General features: G+C 43.4%; 1 protein-coding gene across 2 annotated transcripts in view; it reads right to left on the bottom strand.

The window, feature by feature from the left end:
- EPS15 (epidermal growth factor receptor pathway substrate 15) overlaps positions 1-17,897 on the bottom strand; it is a 1,698,287-nt gene that overhangs the window by 1,372,733 nt on the left and 307,657 nt on the right. For both annotated transcript variants that reach the window (XM_069642214.1, XM_069642213.1), the window contains exons 5-6: positions 5,149-5,244; positions 3,977-4,042 (exon numbers count right to left, since the gene is read on the bottom strand). In XM_069642214.1, the coding sequence (XP_069498315.1) occupies positions 3,977-4,042; positions 5,149-5,244 (162 nt within the window). The remainder of the gene's footprint in view (positions 1-3,976; positions 4,043-5,148; positions 5,245-17,897) is intronic.

Below are 17,897 nucleotides of genomic sequence, written 5' to 3'. Positions count from 1 at the left end.
TGTTAGTTTAATTTTTCAGTGTGTCCAGAAGGCCTAGAATATTTTTTATCTTTACCTGTCTAAATTGATTATTGTGTACCAGGCCAGACTCGAGAAATCCATCTTAATAGTGGCAGTGAGGGGATTAGAAGTGGCTTGGTAGGGGCAGCGAGGGGAGTAGTAGCTGTGGCAGCAAGGGGAGTAGTAGTTGTGACAGCGAGGGGGTACTAGTAGGGGCAGGGAGGGGGGAGTAGTAGTGGCTTAGTAGGGGCAGCAAGGGGGAGTAGTAGTAATATTAGTGGCAGGAGTAGAAGCAGTATGTGACTTATCCAGGGAATTCATCCCTTCTCCCCAAGGGGTCGTCAACCCCTTTGGATCTAAGGAGGCAAGCCTGCTCTGCAGTATTCTCCCTAGGGGACAGGGCAAGCAGGGTTCCACTGGCGGTGACCCCCGCCCATTGGGGACAAGGATGCCCAAAGAAGTATTCCTCTTAACCAGGGCTCAAGTCGAGTTTACGAGTGTGTGGACGGGGTTCCTCAGTGTATTTGACTTGATATGCTAATTTTTGATGACAACACATTACATGGTGTAGGTTGAGACCTGCATTTTCTTTTTCAACTTGACCCTTAACCTTCCCTCACGAGAGTACCAAGCATTCATTGTCTAACTGAACAGGGTTACCAGGTACAAAACCCCTTTATGGTGGATGGCTTGCTTTCTGACCTTCCTGAGTTGCTGCCCCACTGGAACTGAGGACCAATGGATTCTTCCCTCCGAGGAGGAAGTAAACACACCAGCCAGATCAGAGAAGGGGAAAACTGCCGAAGAACAAATGCTGTCCTGCACCAGATCAGAAGAGGGAGTCCCTCCCCCTAAGGAGGAAGCCGCTGGGAAAGCCATGCACTCTGCATGGTGCAATGTAACTCCAGGCCACCGGTGGAAGGCTGCCGCTTCGACAAAATCCAGAGCCCAGACGAATCTGGGACCGCGAAGAAAGGAAGGAGCCACAAGCAACCCGAGATGTACCGGTGGATAAACCTGCCGCCGAAGGGAAGAACCAGAGCAAAGCCGCTGATCGCGAAGTTCCTACTAGGAAGAGTATGCAGATCTCGAAGGCCCAAGATACTGCCTACTCAGTCAAGCAATGTTGCTGGATAGAAGGTGCATGGCATTGTAAGAGGGACAAGTGGAGAGCCGGGAGGTCATGCAGTAGATAATGCAGGGCTGCTTGCCAGAGGACACCAGATTGGGGCAAGAGAAAACACAGCCGGGCTGAGCGAGCCATAACACACGCAGGGCTTATGAAAGGGGGTGAACGAAAAGACAGAGGGCCTGAGCAAGCCTGTAGCCCATGCATAGATGACGACCAGAGGAACCATAACTGGAACATGGCTGGACAAGCCCATAGCCCACATCGGGCTGATCACCAGAAGAACCCTAAAGTTGGAGAAACCTCAACCAGCTCCAGAAGGGGCTGCAAGAAACCACAACATATACCGGGTTGAACCAGTCTGTGGTCCACGACAGGCGGAGCATCAGAAGAGCACTGAAGAGGTTGAGAGAAACCAGAGGAAAAGGAAGAATAATAATACAACAAAGTCCCTGCAAAGCATGCTCCCAATTCCTATTACACCACTAACTTTTGGTGAGAGTAGGGAAAGTTATTATGTCTCGGAGTGAGTCAGTGAGCTTGCGAATAGGGAACCATCACTAGTCTAAGCCCAAACTTTGATAGTAGGGGTCAACAATCTGTAACACTAACCAGGGTTACGATTTCCTGGGTTAGGGAGGAGGGAAATTTTGGGACGGGGAGAGGGGGAATGGACCATATGGCCCACGACCATATTAATAGACATCCTTGGTGTATTCTTTGAGCCATCTATGACATGAGGTAGAAGAAATTGGTCTTTCAGAACATCTGGAACAGGGACATTGTTTCTGTGCATTTTAGCTAAGCAGCAGAATGTTCCATACCTGTCAACTGCACTTTGGAGGCATGTCTTCCCAAGATTTGATAGCACAAACAATCCAAGTAGGGTTGTCTTGTTTGAGACACCCAGCATATACATATTCCAACTCTGGTGTACGATACAAGACTAAAGTGTGGTGAACCATTCACAAAAATGTTATTAGAATGTCAGATGTGGAGGCCGACAGGAAGAAAGCGACACTCGGGTAAGTGGTGGAAATGTGGTTTGATGACCCCCGTGAGCAACTACAAGGTACTGCTACTCTTCGCTCTAAACTGTCTTCTCTGGGGAGAGGAAGGACACCAACCATAATGAAAGCAAACAAAGAGGCAGTAAAATATTCAAAGTTTTAGAGGTCTGGGGGACAAGAGTTCTAAAGGAGACAAAAGTTGCAAGTGAGGAAAATAAAAACAGGGAGAGGAGTGATAAAAAAAAGGTTAAAAAAAGCACACTGGGAAGAGGAAGGAGGATGCGAATACGAGGTTGAGGCAGAGAATGATCTTTAGTTTTGCACTGTAGGTTGGGAAGCGATAGGGTGCCAAAAGTGGTAAAGAAGCAATAGGCGGTGTAACCTCAGACGAAAGGTAGAGAAGGAACAAGGTGATAATAGGGAGACAGGACAAAGACTTATGTCAAAAGTTGATGAGGGATGTGCAAAGGGCAAGTGAGAAGAACAGGAAGCAGAAGAAGTGTTAGGTGGGCTGAAGGAAAACAAGGGTGGGTCTATGGGCTAAAGTAACCTCTCCAAAGGACAGACAAAAGCAGCGTAGTTGACCACACCTCTCCTCGTCCTGGCCCCCACCAGGGCATTTTGAACATTCTGCAGCTTTTGCATGTGCCCTGTTGGTGTACTCGACAGCGGGAGACTAGGGAATTGTGAAACGAGATTGGAAATGAGAGCACAGAAGTTATGTGTGGGAACCCCTGAAGCCTGAGGTCGTGAATACAGCGGAGGCCCAGAGCACCTGAGAAGTCCGAAAGACTAGTTAAGACGTTGCAAAAAATCTCTGCCCAAAAGTAACCCCGATTAAGGAGAGTGTCCTACACATTTAGTTATCCTTTAACTTTCAGTTATCCTGAATGTTTACTTCCTTGAGGATTTGGCTGAGCTTGACAGTTTAGTTGTATATTAGTCCATCCCAGTTTATTAATTTTGTTCCACATTGTACAGCTTCCCTTATAAAATTACAGTGAACCTAAACGTATTGGTCAACTCTGGGGATGTAAGGTAGGTATTTGTATTTATTTGAAGAATAGGGATGTCAATTTCGAACAGAAATGACTTAAAAAAAAACACATTTAGAGATGGTAGAGGCATTGCCACGAAGGATGCTTATACAATAGCACAAAAGGTAAGAACAAGTGGTGAGCTAGTTTATGAGGGTGTAAAAATCCCAATATATACCAAGGACAAAATGAAACAGAAAAAAATAAATTTATAAGAAAACTGGTGGCTTACAAAGGCAAATGCTTCAAACTAAAGAGGAGTACAATTAAAATATAGAAAATTACCTTGAACATCATTGAAGGTGGTGGTGTGGTCAGGTGGGAAGGATGGGGGGAAAAGAGCAGAGGGAAGCTCCCTCTTTAACAAGTAATTTTAAGCCAAGCTTTAAAGAGAGCCACAGTTGGGCCAGCTTTGATTGTTACGGGCAGTGGGTTCCGGTTGAGCGGGCAAGTAAGGATAAAGAGCAGAAGCGAGGAGGTGCAGGGAGAGTATGGGAAGGTGCAAAAGACGTTGTGAAAGACCATTGATAGGTCTATAAACTAGGATAATTAACTTTAGGAGAGCGGTTGTGCATGGAGAATGCATGCAGCGTGCATGATGACAGTGATCCAACAACCAATTTGCCTTTTACAGACTTCGAGCCGCCATACTATGAGCAACAAAGGGAGACATACATCGTAATGAATCCCTCCCAGAAATATATGAATATCCATAAGATGCATCACTACACATATTTGTATGTAAAGACATAACAGGCCCGAAAACACAAACTACTCAAAACAAAATAGAACACATTTACCTGAACAGCCCATGGGATGTCGGCTGGAGCTGAACTGCCTGCATGTAATGGGCTCCCGGTATCGTGCTGAAAAGGAACAAAAATATGTACATCTTAAAACTGAGTGTTCTGCATTACTTTTATTTAGAAAAGTCTCTTCTACTTTTTACTGGAATGTGTGTGTAAATGTAGCACTGGCCAAAGGAAAGAAATTCGGAGTAAACACCCTAAGAGATTCTGTTCTCAAGCTCATGTCTGACCTTGTCAAAATAGCCAAAATCTGGTCACGATTCCTTCATCGTTACGTTAGGTTGTAGTTATTACAACCAATATATATTTGCTTGAAAAATTCTTCATCTCAACTTTACTGACTTGATCATGTAACCCTTCTGCTGTGCTTTTGCAATAGTAGTGAGCTAAATCCTATCATGTATTAAATATTTATAGATGAACTATTCTATTTATGCGTATTTTATGGAAGCACATAAAGGAATACGGGAAAAATGAAAGTTCCTATAGTGCTGGCAACTTTGGTATTTACTTGTGTGATTGACCGTCAACAGCTGTTTATGAAACTGGCAACCCTTCTCCACTGAATGAGGGAATTTCAATGTAAACAAGACAAGACTGTGTTATGGATAAGTAGTCTAACAGGCAATGGGCAAGCCAGGGAATATGTTCTTCTACATAGAATGAAGATGTATTAGAGAAAAAGAACTACATATATTTTTTTGTTAAGAAGAATCTTAAGCATGGCATTGCATCACGCTGGTCTCTCTGCATCAAGGGTAATCTTCACCTGGTGCAATTTACACTGGAACATGCGACTCGACATTTAGGAGTAGATGTGGGGCCTGAAACGCCAGCATGCAAATTGCAATAGTAGACAGACATAAGATAAAAATGACCTTCCTGAAATAGGGTTGGTCAAGTCAGCAACTTTGTGTTATATAGATCTTTCCACTAGATATCTAGAAGGAAGGAATAGAAAATAATTCAATACACTTGAGGTGATTGGGGTGGAGAAAAAGCAAATTAGTGCTACATTATGTAACAGAGAATGCACGCTAAATAATAATCTTTATATAGGTACTGCAAGCCATCCCAGCTTCAATTAGAACGCATGTGCAGTGTAAATGGAGCTAGTGTATAATGTTAGTCTGAAGGTGAGACTGAAAAATATTAATCCTTACAAATCTGGGTGGAGGAACAACCAAGTTAAGACTGCTAAGGGAAACGTCATGTCCATTCTGTGCACAGGCCACAAGTCGTAATGCAATGTAAAATTCCTAGAGAATAAACAAAGTAAAGAAAATTAGTTCATAAGCAAATAAACTGAACTTCTTAAAAGAAAACGTCTCATCTACAACAGCAGTTCTTTGTGCTTAGGAACAATGTTCAGCAAGAGAACAGTTTGAGCATATGGTAAAGTAAATGTCATATGATATTAACAGGAAAGGAAATTGTGTTCTGTGATGCTATTTGTTGTTTCCGTTGATCCACTAGCGATCTGACTGTTTTAGAGTGAAAAACCATACACACACTGTTTTGAGAAGATCATTTTCTATTAATCAATAAATGTACAAGTTATTTTACAGAGGAGCCTACACTGTGCATTGACTTCCTGAGAGCTCAAGCGATATGTATGTTTGGCCAGGAGGTTAGCTCAGGGTAACAAGCTCAGCTTGGAAGCAAGACAACACTGAGCACTAGTTTGATACCTGGTCCCGTGTCTGGAGGCCGCATGAAGCGTGATATTTAATTTAATCATTTTTTATAACGTGCTTAATACCGTACCCAAGTGCGGTTTCTAAGCGCGGATCCGGGTTTCAAACCTCTGTTGCTCGGCGTGGTCTTGCTTCCAAGATTAGCGCTTTGCCCCTGTGCTGGCCTGCAGCGTGATACAAAAGCCCAATTTAAATGTTGTAATTGTTTTATGTTTGGCCATACCATGGGTTATAGTGACATCATACAAGAATGAGCGTGTACACCAGTTTATTGCTACAACAGGTATTTCATGTCAGTGATGACTGTCAGGGTTTTTCTAATGTTTATGGCCCCCTAGAGAAACAACTTCACAATATCCCTTTCAAAAACATACTCTCTCGTAAATGAAATCTCAAACCATTCAATACTAGATTAGGAAGCTTGACAATACACAGATGAGCATACACACTACAATGCTAGATATTGCAGTATTTATTAACAAACACGTTATTAGAAATGCGTGAAAACACAGTATGTTCATCTGCACAACCACCTCTAGATCCAGGTTCTCCGACCAGTAGATTGTGAGACACTGGTAGCTCGCCAGAGGCTTCCAAGTAGAACCTTGCATCAGAAGCCAAAATGAACACTGTTTATTATGGTGTCTGAAGTCCCTGGCCCTCTTCCCATGTCCCCCTCTTACTGCAAACAGTCAAAACCTGTGTTCATGATATGATATATGTTATTTATAATGTGCTTAATAACCAGAGGTTTCTAAGTGCGGAACTTGGGATCGAACCTGTGTTGCTCGGTGTCGTCATGCTTCCAAGGCGAGCACGTTGCCCCTGAGCTATCCTCCCAAGACATGGGGAGGGGAAGAGCTGCAGCTGGGCTTGAAGGGGTCAGGCAGTGTCTCAACAAGAGGTTAACCATCAATAACAAAAGCGGAGGGGAAATGTGTTTTGTGGCCATTGTCACTAAGAGGGGTATTTATTTGTATTTGACAATAAGGAGTTCTTTGTTTTAAGTCAGTAGTACCCGAATTGTATTAAACGTTAAGATGGAATTTGCATTAATATAGAGGAGCCCACTTCTATGCGTGTCCCAATACAGGAATTCAAGAGCCGGCATACATTTTACTTTCAAGTAAAGGTGGAAAACTACCAGCTGCACTGCATTCTGGCGCTTATCCACTTACATTTATAAAACTAAACAGGAATGTAAAATGACGTACTATAAATGACGGGATTTAAACATGATTTGAGAGTTATGTTTCAGCTTATGTTTTATGAAACAAGAGTATGAATTAAGTAATTGGGTGATAAAAGCAAGCAGTGGTTTTTATGTACATTTTATTTATATCTATAGGATGAACAGTGCTCCAGATAGGATTTTGAGGTGGGAGTATGTTTAAACTGAGAGTAAATGCAATTTCAATTGAGTAAAAATGAATGTTCTCCTTCGCAAAAGTAAAAAGTAGGACATCCAGCGGACGCATGCAAAAAGCTACCTATGGAAATGATTCTCATGTGTCAGCAGCCCACATTGTGACAGAAAAGCAGGTTTCTCTCACAATTAACAGAAAGCACTGAGTGAATTATCATCCTCTCACCAATGGCACAATGTGCAGTAACACACCGCTTCCCTTGCATGCACAAAATCTCATGGTCAAATGTTTGCTGGACAATTAGCCTTTACATCCTTCTGAAGTCAGATAAATTATGTAATGTGGCATTAATAATTACAGTGCTTCGAAGTTGAAGGAAGTCAGCATAAACCACTACATAACGTTAAATACCTATCTGGAATACCTCTGCAGGGACATTTATTGCTTAGCTTCTATTTCAGTTACACATTAAACGATTTAATTTGTTTTGTACAAAGCTTGCACTGGCTGGAGTGTCAGGCTTTGAATGTTAGAATTGTAGTCTTGAAGACTGAAAAGATGCTTGGTGCAATGACAATCACTCAAGTGCAAGCAAGAGCCTTGTTGCTGCCAACCAATTAAAGTACAATTGACCACATTGGCTCCAAGTTAAGGTTAGTGGATGTTTAAACAAGACATTCCATACGCGTCCGTGCCTCAGATATGGTTTTGAGGTGCAAGATGGTTTATATCAAGGGACCAGACCTTTGCACTGCCCTATGCTCTAAGCTAGTGCATAAATGAAACGTCCAGAAAAATAAAAAGGTGTCATTTTTACAATATTTTAATGCGTAGAAAGGCCTGGAACTGACCCTTCTCTGGAGGACTGAGAAGGGCCATGTGCTGGGTAAACAATGAATAATGTTTATCTAAACAAACCAGGAGATCTACAGAGATGTGTGGGGTACCTGTATGCAGATGTTCAAATTCTGGCAGGGGATTTTCATCCTTTCAATACTAGGTTGAAATGGTGCACTTTATGAGCACTGTTTTTGCTCAAAATTGGGCAAAACACCATACAATTTAAAGTAATTCTCTAAAGCATGGAGAATTCAAATAGATTCCTGGTCACCAAGAGTACATGTGATAATCCAGCACTACCACTGAAAAACACATGTTAATGCCATTGCTATTAATATGTCATAATTGGCATTTCATTTTTGGAATGCTGGAGCCCTCAATATGTCGGAGTGCGCTGCATGTGTAAATCAGGCATGGCCCATTGGTCATGCACCAGAATGAGCTGCACGATTCCGGCAGGGAGAGGCACCAATGCTGTAAGCAGTTCTTAGTGATACTGCCCACTTCATAAAGGGCAGAGATTCGTTCCAATTATTTTGACATAAAAGCTTTTAAGAGTCATCAACAAAGTAGGCTTTGGCTTACTTTTACTTTGCTGAATTCTGGCATTTGTGCAATTTGCATGGATTGGGGATATGCTCAACTGTAGTGGATTTTATTTTTTGACAATGCAGAACTTGGTATATGCTGAAGTTTCTTTTAAAACCGCATACATCTTTCATTGAAATACTCCTCATTGTGTTTGCACATGCCTCTCCAAATGAAACAAGCTAGCCTACTTGAAATCATGGATGCAGATACAGACGCACCATCCAACAAAAGGCAATAGATGTACCATTTCCATCTAGATTCGGAAACAGATTTTTTTCCTTCCAGCGTAAAAAGGCAATGCGCGTCTTTAATCTCTGATGGCCAAGTTACAGTTGGAAAAAAATAAAAAATGTTGAGAGGCATTTTTGCAACAATACACACAAAATAATGTTCCCAAAGGAAGCTGCATGCGATCCTAAAATGTAGATAAACTAAACACTACAATGCAAATACTGTTGCAGAGGCATCTACTAAATATTTGATGAACAAATATACTTTTACAGATGGAGCAATTGTGAAGGGCACAGTGACTCAAAGGGCTGAGTATGTTCTATGCGATTTAAAAAATTGTCACAAATGTATGTCTGCAATTTCAGGTGTGAAGTTAGGTGCAAACACTGGCAAGGAGAATATCTGCACTATCAGCGAATGTGATTGTCTCTCTGCAAATCTGCCTCTCTCAGACATGAACTTCCAGAAATGTACTTTAGACCCAGTCAGTCAGCATCTGATGTTATTTTATAAAGGATGTTGGTGGGTGGTGAGAGGTGGGGGGATTTGAGATGTGACAGGCAAATAGCTGTACTTATTGCTGCCCTCCCAACCTCGACCTAGATTTTCATAGTTTGTTTTGTGGATCGTTTGGGGCCTGTTGGGTTCCCAGGAGTTGCAGGTTCAAGGATTCTTTTGGTTGAACGGAAATGTAAGTTTCAACCCTTTTCGTGGAAGAAATGCAAACTCCACTGGTGCAGACGCCTTCAGAACACTTAACAGGTTGGAGGAATGCAGGTTCCAGTGACAGTCTCTGCACATAGGTGACGACAGGCGTCCTTCCAGTCACGGGCAAGGCAGCTGCTCCAGGACACCTTACCTTGTCTTTGAAAGCTGGAATTCAAGGAGGCTACTTGTGACACATGTGGCCGACCATCAAAGTACTAGAGTACAATTTGGAACAGGATCGGACGAGATAGGCCACAAAAGAGCTGGTTAGTCGACTGGGCAGTCCAGGGACACTTCCGAAGACTCTGTAGGGCTGAATCCTCTAGAAGGTGTTGAGACTAGTTTGTCCCACTAGTCCAAGGCCTGAAGCACCGCTCTGGGCATTTGGAGATCGGGCAGAGGAGCAGGACTTCAACGGGCTGGCGACTGGAAGGGATGTAGGGCCACTTCAGAAGTAGTCTTCAGATATTCAGCTGGCTGCTCGTCAAGGGATTCTTGGCTCCAACACAGATCTGAAGAAATGGCTGCAGAGGTACTCTTCTTATCCAAAATCCAAGCTTGAAGCAAGTCCAAACAAGCCCATCAATGGTAAGGGGTTGCACCATTCAAACAGCCAGTAGTTGTCCAATCCAACTACTGGTTTTGCGTTTGTTCAATACCCAGACTTTGCACCAGGGATGTGTATTGGCACTAGACAGTTCAGCCCTCTTCCTGAGCAACTCACACCCAGACACAGCTTTTCCGCGCATTGCATGACCTTCTAAGGGCTTTCCTGACCTGAGAGGGGGCCAAACAACAATATGGTCAAAGAATAAGCAAAAATCCGGGCACTAGTCATGTTCAGTAGCCAAACACGGTAAACGTGAATGTGCCCACCAAATAAAATGCAAAAAACGGTATAACTGCAACTGCTGCTACCAGCTTGTCTAGAGCACATATAAAAGTAATCCAATATGCCATGTGTAAAAAGCTGGTTTGATATAAGAGTATCCCCATCGCACCGCACTGTAAGGTGCTGTGTGCAATGTTAGAAAGTTCGACAGTACTGATAGTGAATCATTTTTCCCATAAAAAATGAGAAAAAGTTAAAAGGCAAGGGAATTGAAGCTGAAGGCTTTACTTTCCTTCAAAAAGTCAGGGCAGAATAAAAACAGAGCAAAAAGAATGGGGTTGGATAGGAAACTATGGAGGGAAGGTTGCAAAAAGGGAAATCTTTCCTAACACTCTGCATCTCTACCTTTGCTGGACACCACTATGTCCTCCCCAGTCTGGCCAGGCTCTACGGCCTTCCAAGCTCGCCAATGTCCTTCAAGTAAAAAAAGAAAAAAAGGTGTTCAGTCACTCCTTTGGGTAACGGGCTAGATGCAGGCTCACATGCCAACAGACAGGTAAGTGGAAGTAGCTGGCAGGAAGTGCTGTAGAGCGATCATCTTAAGACTGTCCTAACCGTGAAACACCCCCACGGGTTCTTTCCCTCATCACTATGATCCTAGGATGTCCTCTCGTTCCAACAACCATATTCTGATCCTGCTTAGGGATAACCTGGCCTGCGAGAACCTTCCTGTTATGGCTGGCTGTGGAATAGTCTTCCTCCTTCCTCGTGTTGTTGACAACCTCTAATGTTCTCTCTGCATCCCCCGCCTATCCACCAGCTACACTTTCCAATATCACCTCCACCACTGTAGGTGTACACATCATGGCCTTCCCTTCTACTACCTACACCACAACCTCCTTCCATTTATATTTTAACATCACCTCTTATCTACCCTGACCACCTGATGTAACCACCTCGCGCTGCCACCATGGTGTTACAAATTCCTTCACTCATGGCTCGCACCATCTACTCTTGCACTCCACTGATGCCACATCACCAACTTTCATTTTCTACAACTCTCTCAAATCTCCAACCACTGCCAAGCTCCAGCTTCCTGCAACGCACACTCACCGACTCTTGTCTCTAGTTCATAAAGTTCTCTCCCACTTCCCTCTGGGTTGGGTTTTATTTGGTCTGTCCCCCATCTTGGATTGCATGGTCTCTTTCCTCTACTCTATTGCGGCCATGTCTACTGTTCCCTCAGCATTTGAATTGGTTACTGTAAAAACTTTGGGTAAGATGTTTAAATCCTCAGAGTGCCTAGGGAATGCTGGTTTGTTTTGCAGTGAATTTGCATTGTGGCATCTTCAGCAAGGGAATCCTATGCTGGGAGAACATGTGTTAACTGTTATACAATGCGATAGCTGCGTTTTTTGCAGCATTTTATCAACTGCAGGTTTTCAGAGCTCACATATGGAGAAACCCGTGGACAGAAACTAGTAAGCTTGCAACACTGACAGCTCCCGGAGTTCGTTCCTAGGACCTAAAGATGCTCACTGATCGCATGGACTTATCTGAAACAGCATCAGAACAATCTTTAGGTTGATATGTGAATAGACTTGAATTAAAGGGAAGCTTTTGTTTTTCACTTCTAAGATTTTGAGTCAGCTTAGAGAGATTCAGGCTCTCAGACAGGAGGCCCACTATAACTGTCCCTCATGGACTTACTGGGGTGAAGGGGAGGTTCCACAATACCAGGACAGGGGAATACTTGTGGTCACGTACAGACGATGGTCTGGAGGGTCGCAATGAAAGAGGTTAGGATTAATTAAAAACCTTCCAGCCATCAACTCTGGTTTTACATAGGCCAAGGGAGAGTGACAAAGGGATCGCTCACATAAAAGGTCCATCAGCTACCGGCGCTGGGAGGCACCTGGTTCCCCAAGTCACACCTCAGAACCAAGCAGACACTAGCTGTTAAGAACTACTCTTTTTGCTGCTTTCCTCCCATAGACATCTCTGGGAAACTCTTTCTTTTTGCTGCACCCGACAAGACTTTTTGGAGGAAAATAGAAATTAAAGCATTCTGCTTTACTTCCCTTGCTTTGGCCTCATTTTTATGGGAGACTGATCAGTCCATAAGACTTTTAGTACTGATCGACTATGTCTCTCTTTATGTATTTATACAACTGCACATATCAACATAAAGTGAAGTGTGGCTAGGATAATATGTATCCTTATAAATATTTATTTTGTAATTTATGGGTTACAAATACAATGTGTCCAAGATGGGCCAGTGGCAGCGGATATTTTTCCCAACGTGTCTTACATCTTTGTACTCTGGCACATTTGCAATTACTGCAAATGGCTACTAAGACTTGCTATCACTCCAAGATGGCCTTGCAATGGAATTTCTGCCTGTCCTTTGACCATATTGTTCTTTGGCCTTCTTCCAGCCCTTTAAGGGCCAGAATTGCTTTATATGCAATGCCCTTTACTGGGCAAAGATGCTACTTTGGCAGGCTAAGTGGAGGTCTGGGTCTGTGGCCGAAGGCGAGAGATGGGACTGTCTGGTCCCAGTTCACATCATGATGCTGGAATGTCTGTTGCTTAGCAGATGTGTGGTCCCTGGCCATCGATCATCGGATAGCCACTGCTAGTTTCAATAGTGCAGATCCTTGCCATTGGAGGACCTGGGCGATCTCCCAGTCAAAAGCTTTGCCTCCTAGACCGGTGGAAACAATCAGTCAACCCGTGCTCCAGCATCCATGCCTTCTGAGACTTCAGAAGTGACATTCAGTGGATTGACCAGCTCTCCATTAGGCCAGCTCGTTTTAGCCGTTGTGAGTGCATCCTTGGAACTTAGCCGGTCAAATAGCACAGTGAGCCAAGCTCTTGCCCAAATATCTGTGCGCAGCCTGCTGTGGCAGGTTTGAATTAATCAGGGTCAACTCAGCCTTACATCCTTCTGACACCAATAAATTGAGTACCACTCTGTGGGATAATGTTGTCTGTTACTCAGCGCTCTGAGACCTATGGATGTGTAGCGCTATATAATAAACACATAATTATTATTTCAGCTCGTGCTACAAGAAGCCTGCTCCAGCATGTTCAGCCATCGACAGAAGCCGTGCAGGACATGCTCTTTTTGTCTCAAGTTGCAACCTCACTCTGGTGACGCCTGTTGCAGATGGTTTTGTTCCCTGGAGGTGAGGTCAAACTGTCCAACAGTTCACACGCCGACGTGAGGAACACAGGCAGAACACAGATAACGAAGGGATTAACCCATGATTTTTGTGAGATGGAATTCCGCAGTGAAATATACAGATAGAAAGTATTATTTAGGAAATAATTTGCCTTTAAATAAGTTTTTGTTTTGAAAAAGGCCCTTGAGAGGCTGAAACACGTGTTAACAACAATTAATGGTCAATGTGAGTAAACCATTAATAAACTTGCTCCAACATCACCAAAGCGAGAGTGACCAAGTGTGTATCAATCTTGTTTACCTTGCAACCAAGGGAAGGCGGGGATCGGTCCTTCCCTAAAACAGCACACTAGCGCGACACCAGAGCAACAGGAGTGGTATTTAGGTCGCTGGGTCAAAAAGCTGCTACCAAAACAAACTCCCCCCCGCCCCCCAAGTATAAATAATAAAAATTACATGGACATAACACCTTGTCCCCATCTCCCTTTTTCCTGCCCTATATTGGTGATATTCTAGTGAAGGATCCCCTCCTGGGCCTACCCTAGGATAGTGGGAATGAGGGAGCTACTTACCTGAACTTTCCGAAATGGATTCGCAACCACTGACATCGTTCAATCACATAGTACACCTACCCTAAAAGTATAACTTTGGAACCGATTCCTATGACCCAATACATCTTAGGGCTGGACCTACTAAGTGCTAGGGAATTATTCTAGTGTTACTCTAAGTGTTCCACCTGTGTTTTATGCATCTGACAGCTTTCTTGTATTGCACTGGTTTTGAATCACATGCTTTTCTATCTTCCCATGACGTGAATGTATATAGGTACTTTATAGTGCGTGTATAAGAATATTTGCCTCAAACTTTCATTGTTTAGTGTGCATTTTAAAGGCGGGTTACATCATTGTATACTTTTGAATTTACCTGCCCAACTGGAATTATTTGTACTGCTCTGCGTGGACTCGGACTCATTTCAGCCCTACACCACTCTCGCCCCCTCCTAAATCTAAGCCGGGCTGCTCTGCTACCTAACTTGATTGGTATTGGCTAGACTTTATTGTCTAGCATGTTCACCATAACAGGTTGGAATCACAAAACCCACCCTGTGAGATACCTGACCGTGTTCTCTCACCTACTCCCCCGGGATCCTCTATTCAGGTGGCCAGAGAAGGGCCATCGCTATTGGGTCCCAACCCTGGGGTTAGACAAGCGTAGGGCTGGTCACCTGAGTGGACAGTCACAGGGGATTGAGAGAAGAATACCCAAGGGTGAGACATAATATTTCCCCTTTCCAATTGTATACCAACCCATTCTCCCTCAGCTTTAATGGGGTATTTTCCAAGCACACACCCTCATTCCCCCTCCCATTTTCCCTCTGAAACTCCGTTCTCAGCTTTCATGGGATATTTGCAATCCCATTCCATCTTGCCTCCCCATTTGCAACTAATCCTGGGAAGAAGAGGCAACCGAGAGTAGTGAAGATTACCTATGAGAAACATCTTGCAAAACGAGAAAGACTGCTGCCCACTACCATTAGGTTGTCCCATAAATAGAGTCAGGCAGGATCAGGCATTTAACACTAACCACTCACATCTGACTACACTTCTCTCTCACACACAAACAGGGGATTTCCCTTCTCAGTCCCAAGCCATATTTTGGATTAAAAGCAGAGCTAGCTCTGGATGCAGCCTGGACTAGAAACACCAAGGAGCAGAGGGAAGCAGGCCTCACAGCTAGGAGAGCAGTGTGCCTAGACACTGGCCCAGTACACCGAAGTGCCTGCAGCATGGCGAGAGAGCCATGTCTCCAAAGAGCCTATGGTAACCAGCCTGCATTCTGCTGGTGTAATCCAGGAAGGTGCTTGTTCCCTTGGGACTGGCACCTGTCCCAAGGCTGTTAGAGGGGCAGTTGGTGAGACCCTGACCTCGATCCTGCTACGCCAGAGGAAACAACTTGTCTCTGCGTCGCTGTCCGGTGAGTTTCGAGAGAGAGAAAATCGCGGGAGCGTGTGGTTTGTTAAAACGGAGAGGGAAAAGACATTGAATTAAAAGCAGAGTGAAAGTGAGAGCAGCAAAGAGAAGCATGAACAATGAAAGAAAACAAGTAACGCTAGCAAGCATGAAAAAGGACAAAGAGGCTGAAAGCAAGTTGTTGAATGCGAGCAGCAGAAGGGGAGCTACACGTAGAAAACGAAGTGGGAGTGAGCCCCTAACTAAGTCAGATAAAGAAGTAAAAAGTAACAAAGGCAATGTTCAAGAGGCACAATAAGGAGCAGAGAAAGCAACAAGGGTGCAAGTGTGCACGGCAGAAAGATAAGCGCGCAGAAGGCACGGGCAAGAAAGAGTGAATTAGGCAGAGAGGGAAAACGTGCCAATAAGAAAGAGAAAGTAGAAGTAGAGGGGTCAGAAGTCAGAGTGGTCGCGCTTGGGAAAAGCAAAGAGCCCATTGTTTTTTAAAGTCTCTGACATTGCCCTATCAAAGAAGATGGTTCATCCTGACAAACTGAACCTGTATGAAGAGCTGAGAAGGGGCCTAAGCTTGGGGAAGGACACCCCGAGAGGCCTACCAAAGTGAGAAATCATTTGAAGGCTTGAAGCTTGGGGAAGGGAACCCTGAGTAGTGAAGAGAACTGGTACATTTCTTTGTATACAATTTGAAGAATTGAAACTTGGGGAAGGGAACCACAAGAGCCTAAAATAGAGAAAGTGAGACTGTTCCAAGGACCCTGTTGCAAAGGACCTACAAGCACCCGTCGGATTGAACTCAGTCTTGTGAGCTCAAAACCACACCTGGCGAGGCCGCCACTGGAAATTAACCCTCGTTTCCTATTTGTTCTGCTGAACCACTACTTTTTGCTTTGACAAAAGACCCCCTTACACTTTTTTGTATAGAGTGAGGGTAAGCATAGGTTTAGACCCATACGTACCTTTATTTTGGAGACATCAACAACCCTTAGAAACAATATGAGGGAACTATCACTTTAAAGGTAGGGCCGGTTAGGTATTGCACCCACCTTGAAACATTTAGAATTAAAGGTTTTGAAAAAATATTTACGAGTCTGTGTTGCTCGATAGCATGCCTGTCTCAACCCCCTGGGATGATTTTGAGAATCCATGCTAACACTAGCTGAAGTTAAGAAATGTTTTTTTCCTGCATTAGATATTTGAATCAAATGATGCTAAATTTTAAAGAACAAGCAGTAAGCAAGAGAAAGCGATTTAAGAGGAGTCTGACTCACAATGTATACCCAATATTTAAACAAAATAATGCCTCCAAAAAGGTATGGGCAGTTGCTAATGCATCCATTAAGAATGTCTGCCAAATTGGCATTACTTACACACAAAGTGGTGGGGTGTTCAGGAAAGTTCTAGATAACTAGTGGATGGATAGCTAGCAAACTACTGCAAGAAACTAGTCACCTGGATAGATCTATCTTCGATACTGCTGAAGGACTACAATTTACAGAATTTTGCCTTGTGGTTTTGTTCTTTCGAGTTATAAACTTTGTATAAAGATTTTACATGGCATTTCTCAGCTGGATTAGAGGTCAAGAAGAAATGTTATGGAGTGATGGAAATATGCATTCACTTTCGAAGTCCCATCTCCAAAGCAAAAAAAAAAGCATTTTTAGTTTTATCTCCATTGGGTGAAGGAAAAGCATGCATGGAATTCAGATATACAATTTCTGCCCTCATTAAACGAACCATAAAACTGCTGTAAGCAAGGAGCACACAAATGTTTCCACTGAAAAACAATTTCTAGATAATAGTTGTTCGTTTTCTTAAAATGCCTTATTCACATTTTAATGCAATAGGCTTTCAGAGTTTGACCAAATGCGGCCTAAAATTGAGCTCCTCTCTAGAACCACGTACTTGTTCAATTCCCTCATGTACACACACATACTCTGATGCATTGATGCTTACTGTGAGGCCTTGTTCTGGTAACTTCTTAATCTCATGCTTAACTTCTCTCATTGACAATGGAATACTACACAGTTTTTGGGCTACTGGCATACAATTTCCCTTCATTTGTATTTTATGTACAAATCCATGCAAGCAACCAATCTTATCCTGAAATACCACATCCACCAGTTGGCCTTTGCTTCCTGCACTCTGAATGGACAACACCACATCATATGCATTGGGATATAATTTGACTGGAAGCTTCTACTAATGGGCCCAACTCAACAGGAAAGTTGTACCTTTCTTTGAAAAGTATACCTTTCCGCTAGATTCTCTATTCTTGAAATTCGGAGATGCCCAGTCCAATCCTAGTAGATCGATTCTTGCTCCACCATAGGCCCATAGCCTTATGTCAACTTTGAGATATTTGTGTCCCAGTTTTTTCCACTCATGTTGTGGCATGAGCGTATATTTAACACCAGAGTCAATCATTATGGTTATCGTGACACCGTCAACAGAGCTTTGGGACCGTCAAGTTCTTCATCATTATCCACCAC

Source organism: Ambystoma mexicanum, chromosome 1q, assembly GCF_040938575.1.
Source record: "Ambystoma mexicanum isolate Mex_15411 chromosome 1q, UKY_AmexF1_1, whole genome shotgun sequence".
NCBI lineage: Eukaryota > Metazoa > Chordata > Amphibia > Caudata > Ambystomatidae > Ambystoma > Ambystoma mexicanum.
The sequence above is the reverse complement of the archived record's forward strand: the minus strand, read 5'-3'. Positions and strand labels throughout refer to the sequence as shown.